Source organism: Hydra vulgaris, chromosome 06 (genome assembly GCF_038396675.1).
Source record: "Hydra vulgaris chromosome 06, alternate assembly HydraT2T_AEP".
Classification (NCBI taxonomy): Eukaryota; Metazoa; Cnidaria; class Hydrozoa; order Anthoathecata; family Hydridae; genus Hydra; species Hydra vulgaris.
The window spans coordinates 22779107-22790000 of NC_088925.1; the positions used below are offsets into that span (position 1 = coordinate 22779107).

At 27.6% G+C, this 10894-nt stretch overlaps 1 protein-coding gene across 1 annotated transcript; it reads left to right on the forward strand.

Annotated features, from left to right (window-relative positions):
* The first annotated feature begins 1111 nt into the window (after positions 1–1111).
* LOC100215158 (uncharacterized) lies at positions 1112–6149 on the forward strand. Its single transcript, XM_065799613.1, has 6 exons — positions 1112–1280; positions 1579–1804; positions 1891–2006; positions 4525–4674; positions 5048–5587; positions 5712–6149. Exons 1-6 carry the CDS (start codon positions 1175–1177, stop codon positions 5984–5986), a joined length of 1413 nt encoding a protein of 470 aa, XP_065655685.1. The 5' UTR covers positions 1112–1174; the 3' UTR covers positions 5987–6149.
* Positions 6150–10894: the final 4745 nt, after the last annotated feature.

Genomic DNA, 10894 nt, shown 5'->3' on the forward strand with positions numbered 1-10894 from the left:
GCCGCCCTACTTTATTTGAAAACTATAAAATTCTTAGTTTTCTTTCAAATAGTTTTTAGTGTTTCTCAGTCAGGTGATTCGTTATATTTTTGATCCAATTTTGACTCTCAGAGAAAATGCTTTTCCGTAGGGTTTTATTCCGTAGGTTTTTTTATATTTGTTTGTTAGTTAAGCACGAACTTAATCAGCAAATGAATCATATTATATTAATTTTAATTAAGTACGATTTTTATTTTAATGATACACTTGATCAATTTTTAAAATTTTATCCATTTTTCACATTTTGTTAGTTTTAATTTAACACTTGATGAATTTTTATCACATCACCACTTCACACATCACACCAACACTTCACACATCACCACCTCACACATCACATCACCACTTCATACATCACATCACTACTTCACACATCGTCACATGATATCTTAAACCTTAAACTTTCGGATATATATATCTCTTATATATATATATATATATATATATATATATATATATATATATATATATATATATATATATATATATATATATATATATATATATATATATATATATATATATATATATATATATATATTGGTATTATAAGGTGGTATATATAAATTGGTATATATAAGGTGGTATATATAAGGTGGTATATGAGATAAATTCAAAAATTCTGATTCAAAAATGAAAGAAAAAAAATTAAGATTCACAGAAGCTCACATTTTAAAATTTACTGTATGCAATTAAAATTCACTGTATGCTTAATGTCTTTAAAAAGGTTTAAATTTTAACTACTGTTTTAAATTGTTAAAAAAAAAAGGTTTCCATGGTTTCCAAATAATCAGTTATTACCTAACAAAATTAAAAACAGTGACATTTTTATTTTTATTTTTACTATTATAACAAAATCAGACATTAAAATAATTCGGACAAACTTCTATGGCAACTATTTTGGAATCTTTTGTTTAAGTATGCATGGTGCAAAAGAACTATTATGTATTTACTGATTGCATGATAATTGTTTTGCTGCGTTTAATCTGATTGTATAACTCATTGTTGTCGTCTCAGCTTTTGTAAACATTTCAAACTGGTTCAATACTGCTTTACCAATTAGAAATAATAATAAAAAATTAGCATTTAAAGTACTTTTGTTTTTAGTGTTGCACATATTTCTTTATTGAAAAGAATGAATTTTATTTTGAAAGGAACATTCTTAATTTTTATTTTTTACCCATTTGTTTTACCACAAGAGTATGATATACTTGTGCTGGGTGCTGGATTTTCAGGGCTAGGTAATTTTTTTATTGAAAAAAAAACTACAAAAAATAGTTTGTTTTATTACATAGATTTATATTATATATATATATATATATTAATGATCAAAAAATTTAAAACAGATCAGTCTCTATGAAACCCCAAATAGGACAACAACTATCACTTTTTAAGGAAAATAAAATTTTGAAATATAAGTGTGAATGAAATAAAAAGATCAAAGATCGAAAAAAATTGCTTTCTTCCATTTAATGGCATAACAACAAATATAAAGTTACGTGGCCGATAAAATTTTAAATTAATTTTTTAACCATTTAGGTGCTGCTATCCAACTTGGAAAAAATAACGTAAACAATTTTTTAGTGCTAGAAGCAAAAGACTATATTGGTGGAAGAATAAAGCAAGTACCTTTTGGTGGTGTAACAATAGAACTTGGTGCTGGGTGGATTCATGATGCCGATATTTTACCTCAGAAATATTACGATCTCTCAAAAAAATATAACATGAAGTTACATTCTGTAAACTATGCCAACGTTTTATACAAGTATCTGGCATTTAAAATAAGTATAATTTCTGCTTTATTACACTTTTTTTTAAAATTGAAATTGAATTTGCCAATTTTTAATTTAGATGGAAAAATGGTACTAAGGTTGATGAAAACCTTAAACTTCGGACAGAGAACGAACTTTCAAACAAATATTTAAACATGAAAAACATTGCTTTGAAAAGATACCAAGAAGGAAGAGGTTTAGTTTACAAACTTTTTATGTTTATTAAGAAATGATTAAAAAACTATACGATATTATTTTTTACAACCCATTAATCATATGCTTAAGATTTTTCCTCTTTATGTTATGTTTTGCGAAAGTTTTTATTTTTTATTTCCTCTTTTAGCATCATTAAAAAAAGTTTTAGCTTTAATTCTGAACAGCACACAAGTAACTGGATACCATATTCACCCTATTACAGTAATATTACCTATATAAGTGTTTTTTTCCCCCATTAAATTTAGCAGGTGCAAGTTCTTTAAACGCAAGCTTTTTCCACTTATCCTTAATCTCAAAACCGTAGGATAATTCTTAATTTACAAAAACCTTTGGATCATCATTTATTATAATTTATAATTAAGTTTTATTAATGAAACACAGTGTAAAATAAAAAAGTTTGATAAGTCATTTTCTACTATTTACTGCTCTGTTCCTTTATATAAAAATCTTGGAATCATTTAATTCTTGCATTGGTATTTTATTTTGGTATCATTTAATACTTGCATTGACCATTTCTATGGAAATGGTCTATGCAAGCAAGAATGAGAGCTAACGAAACTTTACAAAGTTGATCGAAGCAAGATTGCATAATTTCTCTAAAAACGATTCATAAACTGCTACTTGCATTGTCATCAAACTTTTGGACATAATTTTATGGAGTGATTTAGATTTGTTTTCTGTTAAATTTTGAATAGTATCAAACTTGACATTTGTTTTGATGACTTTTCGACAAGTTTATAGACTTCATAAGCCGATCCAATAGGTTCATTGATGTTTAGAAAACTTTGTTGTCATCACCAGTGGCAAAGTTTGAAGCGTGTTAGTAGCAACGCATAATTATAGAGAAATAAAATAAAGTGTTTGCTTTCCAAATTTTTTTCATTCTTTCAAAAAGTAAAAGTTGTTTATAAAAGTTTATTTTAGATTTTTCCTAATTGCTCCAGTTTCCTCTAAGTGAAAAAATTGCGTTGCTAAACGCTTCTACTACAATATCTTTTTTTTTTTTACTTTGCTAAATTGGTGTCAAGAAGCTCTCCAGTACCTTTAAATATTTTAGATCCAAGACTCAAGTTCTTTTTTTACAGTTTTGATAGCCATTCCCGATAAAAAAAGTATTCAGCTATTCTCCAAAATAATATGAAAACAACAACTCAAATAAAAAGAAAGCATCGTCGTTATCTAGGGAAGTCATAAAAAACAATTAAACCAAAATTAAAAATTTTTTGTTTTGGATCCTTAACTTACTTATTCATTTTATTTGTTAGAAAATTTGAAATAATTGAAGTTTGGTACCAAATTTGTTGATGGTTTGGTACCAAATTTGTTATTTATATTATTTTCAAAGTACAACAAAAAATCACATTCAGTATTAAGATTATATTTATTTATAATTAATATAATATAATTAAGTATTAAATTTATACTTTAACTAATCCCTTTTTTGCTGATGCCTACAAAACACACCACACACATTAGGGCCTCAGACGCTCTTGAACAAAAGAACGACAGGTATATAGAAGAAACCATATGAGCAAGTTTGTGTAATTTTGAAGTATATATTTACACTTTAGTATTTGTATTTTTATAAATACTACAACTTCAATAAATAGCTAGAAAATATATGCTAAACATCAACCTGGACAAAAAATTTCGCATTACCACTTATGCAGAAATTACAGTAAAGAATGAAAGACTTTAAACTACTCAATAGTTTAAAGTTTTTTAGAAACTAAGGTAAGGAATGAGTCATAATGCACATCAATGTACATTATAATGATTGGTGTCAAGTTTTTGCCGTAGATCAATTACTTTAGACTAGTTTTTTTTATAGATAGCAAACAATTTTTTTGCATTTTTTTTAGAAAAATCTTTTAGTTGTGTTGTGTTGCATACATAACTGCATACATCACTGCAACATTGCATCCAAATTAAAGTGTCTAAAGGCTCATGGCATGAGTATTCAAATATTTATTTCTGTTTTTTTTTTTTGCGTTGTTACCGGTGTAAAAATAATAAATTGAATAAGAAAAAAGACCTTAAATAACTTTGTGGACAGTTAAAACAAAAGGCTTATTCAAGATTTTAGTTTTAAAAGACTTGTATTTCGAACCTGATTTAACTTCAGAGTTTTTTATTTTACCTGATGACATCAAAGCAAACTTTGCATTAATATCAATTCAGTGCTGAGGTCTGTGCGCCGTCTATACAACGTCTCACAGACGTCACAAGTCCGTAGGACGTTGTTAAAACGTCTAGCGGATGTTCTGTTCCCGCTATGTAGTTAAATACAAAGTACAAACATTTTTTTATGTTTTTTTTTTACTTTAAAAATCTGACTTTATCATTATTTAGTAGGCATTTTTACAGAACTTGAATCTCAACTGAAGTTAAAAAAAACCTTGATTAATTTATAAAATGTTAAAATGTGAATGATTTATAATAAATGCACATACACAAACAAAAGTGATTATTTAATCTTATAGTTTGATACATTTAGGTGGAGTCAATATGAGAACAGCCTTGAGAATGGCTGACTGGATCCCAGATACATACATGAAGCAAGCAGCAGAGTATTTTCAACTTGATTTTGAAAATGGAGTTATTCCTGAAGATATTGACGCTATTACCAGTGGTAGTACAGGCTCTGGTAAGAGATCTTGGAATAGTTATGCTACCAACCAAGAACCCAACGAAATTTTTGTGAAAAATTTACTGAAAGTGTTTTGCACTAAACCCTTATATACCTTATAAACCTTATATACCTTATTATAACCCTCTAAAATCATGCAAAAAAAAATTTTTTTATATATACTTTTTTCAAACAACAACCGAATTAATACATAATATTGCACATTTGATTTTACATAAGTGAAAGTTGCGCAGCCATTTGTTGGGTTAATAGGTACGTAAGTAAAAGTTGATTAACTTAAAGTTAGGCGATTGGTTGTTATGTAATTAATAAAAATATTACTTTAATTTTTTAACCTTTTTTTACTTGAAAACTCATTTTTTATTTTAAGGAAAAGATTTTATAAACGCAGACCCTCGTGGTTACAGTTTTCCAGTTTTGGAAGAAGCTAAGTTTATTAAAGACAAAATATTATTAAAACATGAAGTTACAAAAATAGAACAGCTTGCAAACAAAAAATACACAGTTTATACAACAAAAGGAACCTTCTCAGCAAAGCACGTTTTGGTCACATTTAGCACTGGTGTTTTGCTGTCGAAAAAAATTACGTTTATACCCGAGTTACCATTATGGAAAACTGAGGCGTTGAGCATGGTTCCTATGAACCATTATTGTAAAATTTTTTTACAATTTAAAAATGCGTTTTGGGATACAAAACCAGAATATATAGTTGTTACAGGCAACGATCGAGGATATTTCCAGCACTGGCAAACATTTGACTTCAAAACACTCTACCCAGGCAAAAATATTCTTTTGGCAACATTAACGGGTGAAACGTGTAAAAAATATCATTTGATTAGTGACGTTGAAGTGGTAGATGAAATCTATGCGGTATTAAAAGGAATGTACGCTCAAGCTACAAAACCAACAGGTTTTTCAAAATAAAAAAAAAGTTCTTACTTTAAATAAATAAAAATCTAGTATTTATTATAAATCTATATAGTTTGTTTTTTAAATTTTTTGTCTGTGTTTAATAGATATTTACAATAATTTAGCAATACTGCGAAGTTCGTGGAGTACTGATCCTCATGTTATGGGATCTTATTCAACTCAGACTGGAGGCATTAATGAAGATGACTATCGAGCACTGGATCATCCAGTAAACGCTTCATTGTGGTTTACCGGCGAATACAAAGGTCGCGAAGAATTCGGCTACGCTCACAAAGCACTTGAATTAGGCATGGAAGAAGCTGAACGAATAATTAAATGTATCAGAGTGTATCATTGCCCTGAACCACGCCCAACAAGAAAAATATACTGCTCTAGGTAGGGCGCAAGCAAAAATAAGAAAGAAATGCTGTTTACTTTTAGTTTGTAATTGTTGACACATATGGTTTTATTTCTTTCTTCGCATTTTTGTAGTTTTTTATTGTTTATTTGTTTAAAATGTATTGTATTCTCCTTATTTCTATCATATTGCAGAACTTTTTTAATTTTTTTTTTGTTTTTCCAGTTTTAAGTAGAGGAAGTTTGCATAAGATGAGCAGGTTCCTAAGATGGTATAACCTCGTTTACGGATAGGCTACTGATTTTTTTGCGAATTTTTTTCGTATATTTATACAAGTTTGAGGGTGTTATTTATATTAATTTCTTTGTTGTATAGTTAATATCCTTTCAATGTTTTATTGTTTAAAAAAATTACCATCCCCGTTACAATTTTTTATTTTTCAATATTTTTTAATTACGTCAGAACAAAGCAAGATCATCAAAAATTTATTGTACCCTCAATATTTTATGCTCATCTACTGCTAATTCCATGGGTTATATGAGATAATACATAAACTGTTTTCATGCAACTTAAATTATGATAGTACTTGGTAAAGTTGCTTAATATGATACGTTTTTAGACGCTCAAGATGAGATGCGACTTTTTATTTAGAAAAGCACTTTTTTTTAAGTTATTCTCCATGGAACTTTATATTGGTTTTTCAAGAAATAGTTTTTCAAATTTAAAGTTTCAAAAAATAATATCGCAAACTTTTTTAGTGATAGGAAAGATTTATTTTCTTTTTTATGGTTGAAATGACTACTTTTTACTTTAGTCCTTAAAGATAACTTTATTTAATTTTTATCTTGTAATTACTTTTTTTCTTTTTTTTTTGAGTTTCCTGAGTTCTATTGAAAAAGTTCATTTAAGGGAACTGGTTTCCAAAGATGGATTGGGTGTGTTGAAAATAACGCAATTTTTTTTAAAATGAACTATTCATTTATATTCTTTAAGAGGAAAGATTAAGTTATGATAATCTGCGAAAATGAATATAAATATTATATTTCGGCTGCAAAAAATAATACACTGTTAACATGCTCAACTTATGCAACCTTCCCTTAATTTATGCAACCTTCCCCTATGTACATTAAGTAACTAGTTACTTTTTCCGTTAGTAATTAAACGAACATTTACTAAAAAAAGCGAATATAAAATGTCTTTAAATTTAAATTTCGATTTACTAGTTAGAAGTTAGAATTAATGCTTTTTAGCGCGTTTACTGGAAGAAATAATTTTAGTAAAGAGTTATCAAATAACAAACGGCTTAATCAAAACTTTTTCAGTTATGTTACTGCTTAATTTTATTTTTTAACTTAAGTTTTAAAGTTATAAAGATTTCTAAATAACTTTTAAAAAAAATCCTAATACATACTCGGTGTAGTTAAGGCAATTTTAAAATATTATAGCGTCTGTATGATATTTTGTTGACTATGACATGTTCCCGTTAAATGTTCAGGTCTGTGAACTATGAAAAGACGAAAAATTTAAAATGATAAATTTTGCGGTAGCACAAAATATAAATGTTTGTAGCAAAAAAAGATTCTTTTTTTTAAAAAAAAATTTTCTGAAAATCACAATTGCTAGTTCAAATTTGAATAAGATTTTAAATAAATACGTTTTTTTGGTGAATTGAACATCATAGCTTATTAATATGATCTGTTCTGATCGTTTATTAGCAAGTTTTCTTAATTATAAGCTCTTTCTTGGTCGGAATTATAGTATTTTTTGTCAAAACTGATAGAAATATTGCACTTTGAAAACTACATAAAGTTAATATACAACAGAACCGATTAGAACTAGAATCTATAGTTGGTTAAGGCTCTAAAATGGTGTTCTTTAGACTCACTCTTAGGGGTTGTAAATTAGTTTTTAAAATTATATATATAAGAAAAGTTTCTTTAAATATTATAAAAAAACCTGAAGCAAAAAAATTATAATATCTTGTTTGGACATAATACGCTGAGAAAATCATGCTAATTCCAAATAAAAAAATTCGAATAATTTGTAAATCGCCTTAACTACACCGAGAATTAAGCGCTTAAAAATTGTAAAAAATGTCGTTGTCTATTATTAAGTCATGCGTTGCAAAAACTAGTTATAAAGATTTGCCAATGTTAATAAAATGTATCAAAGATTCCAAAGAAAACCATAAAATGTCATCTGGTAGGAAAACTGTCGTGTATCTTAAAAGTCATCGGCTTACAAAAGAAAAAAAGAAAAAAAATTATACTGACAAACGTCTAACAAAGTAGGAATAAAGAAGTCTTTGAATTAAATAAAAGTTTTTTAAATATTAGAATATTAGAATATGAATTAGTTTACATAGTTTATTTAATCTTTATATATGATAAACTCCTTATTCGCAAAAAAAACATATATTATACAAGATATACACTGTATATTTATACGTCTACTATACGTCTTCTATACGTCTTGGTCCTATAGCATGAATAAAAACAAGATAAAAACCAAGTCCAACAGTCAGTGCCTTTAGTGCCAGTGGTTTTAACTTTCTTGCTGCTCTCGTGTAAACACTAGCAAAGTTTGTTTAACTTCGCCAACCAAATTTAAACAAAATCAATATAAACAAAACCAAATAATTGATAAACTTTTGTTACAGAGTTTAACGAATATTCATCATAAAATATTGTCATTATATGCACTATTTGCTATTTGTTAAAATGCAGTTTGAAGTTCAAGAAACTGGTTTTAGATCCTTTTCTTTTTTTTTTGTAACAAGTGCCACACAAATAATTTACTTGGGAGATTATTAGAGATAAGCATAATTCTTTTTAGACATGATCAATGATTGGGAAACAAATAATTCCATTTGGGTATTATATCCTAACGAAGAAATTCACGTGAGAACACATATAAAAACCGTAGCGCTAATAAAAAGAATCACGTATAATGGTATAAATTTTTTACTAAAGTGATATTTATCAGTTTTTGCTTTTTGTTTTAAAAATAATTTGAAAATTTGGTGTCCCTCTGTTGATCATATTTTTGTTTAAGTGACATATCACTTGCTTATAATTATTACAATTTCTTTTATTCACATAGTTAAAAAAAGTTTAACTTACTGACAAAAAACGAGAGATTAAATACGTGAAAAATTTTCAGGCGGATTAAGAGATGATTGGTTATTGTTAAAACACAGTTATTTAAGACGTATTGCCTTTGTTTGTATGTATGTATATAATTTTAATAAAAATATTTTTAAAAATCTAACCTTTTTACAGAAAAATGTTTTTTGGCTACGAAAAGTACGTAAATGTTAAAAATCTGTTTATAAAATTAGGATTGCCTTTAGTCACCTGCATCAATAGCAATGCAGCATTGCTACTAACGGGTGATGCGGAAGTTATCGGACAAAATAAAAACGTCAATAACTTATTTATAAATAAAAAAGCAAACTACTATTATATTTTTTTAAATAAAGCATTTATCTTTTAATAAAAATATATTATTTTTTATATGAAAAAACACCACCATCTGCAATTGATCTCAATTTTGCTCTGACGCCTTTCATATGCGACTGTAAAAAGTTTAAATCAATTTCTTGTAGTTTTAGTTTAATGCGATCAATCAAAACTTGCTCTGTTGAAGCTTGCCAATCGCCCTCGTAAACCTTCTGTGCCAAATGTCCCAAAAAATTTTCAATTGGTTGTGCTTCAATTGTTATCCACGTAATAGACATATTGGTCCATCCAATTTAGAGAATCTTTAGAATAATGAGAACTTGTTAAATCTGGCCAAAATAAATAGTTAAAGTCTCCATGATACTTGTGAATAAATAAAAAAATTGTCGTTTTTCTAAACATTCATTAATATGGATTGATGAATTGATCGCTACAGCCTTGGAAATGCGAAACAATGGCTCGGACATACCACGGTCAGATATGGCTATCCACATTAATAAGTTTTTTGGAAATTTCTCTTTTCCTATAAAACGAACACTTTCTTGGCATGTCTTTTTGTTGTTTGTGTAGTATCCAGAATGAGGAGTTTTCGCTAGTATTTTATTAATTATATTAGTTTGTCTTTCATTAATAAGATTGTTTCTTGTGATTGTGTCATAACAATACAACAGACATCTTTAATACTGTTGTTTTTACTTATTTTATGATCAACTACGGTAGGATTGTTTTCATTTTCTTAAAACTGCTGTGCAATTTGAATAATAATTACCGAAATAGAACTCTTTGCAGTGTCGTTAAATAAACCATAGTTACTGGCATTTAGCTTTAGCTGTGGATTGTAAAGTTAATCCAGATCATCAGTATCACGTAGACATGGAATCACCATCAAGGTAAAAAAAAATTTCATCAGAAAACTTTTGTACTAGGTCTTAAGTATATGCACGGAGATGATTTTCACAAATTTTTAAAAATATTTTGCGACGTCCAAGAAAGTTAAGGCCATTTTAACGTTTCGGTCAAAACCCTAAAATATAAAAAATATTTGTTTCCTTTATTTTCAAAACAAATGTTCCAAATTGATAAAACCCTTAAGTAAAATAGTTTTCTGTCCTTCCTTTTTTTTTTTTCCTTTCTGTCAAGGGAAAAGCAATACTTATAAAAGTTTATTGTTTTATGAAAAAAAAAGTAAAATTTTTTGTTTTTTAACGTTCATAATTTTGCATTTGTCATTTCTGTAAAAATCCAAACTTGCAAAGGCACATAAAAGTTTGTTGTCCGAATCTATTGTCACAATTCCTAACAAGGTTTTATCACACACTGAAAATTGTGCTAAAGTATGTCTAGTTTGCTTTCAAAAAGGAACAGATGTGATGTTCATTGAGAACATAATCCCAATGAAGAGCTTTTACCTTCTGCAATATGTGCTAGATGTAGACTAATTCTTCTAAAGATTAAAAAAGGGGAGAAAACAAATCATCTACCTGGCCCT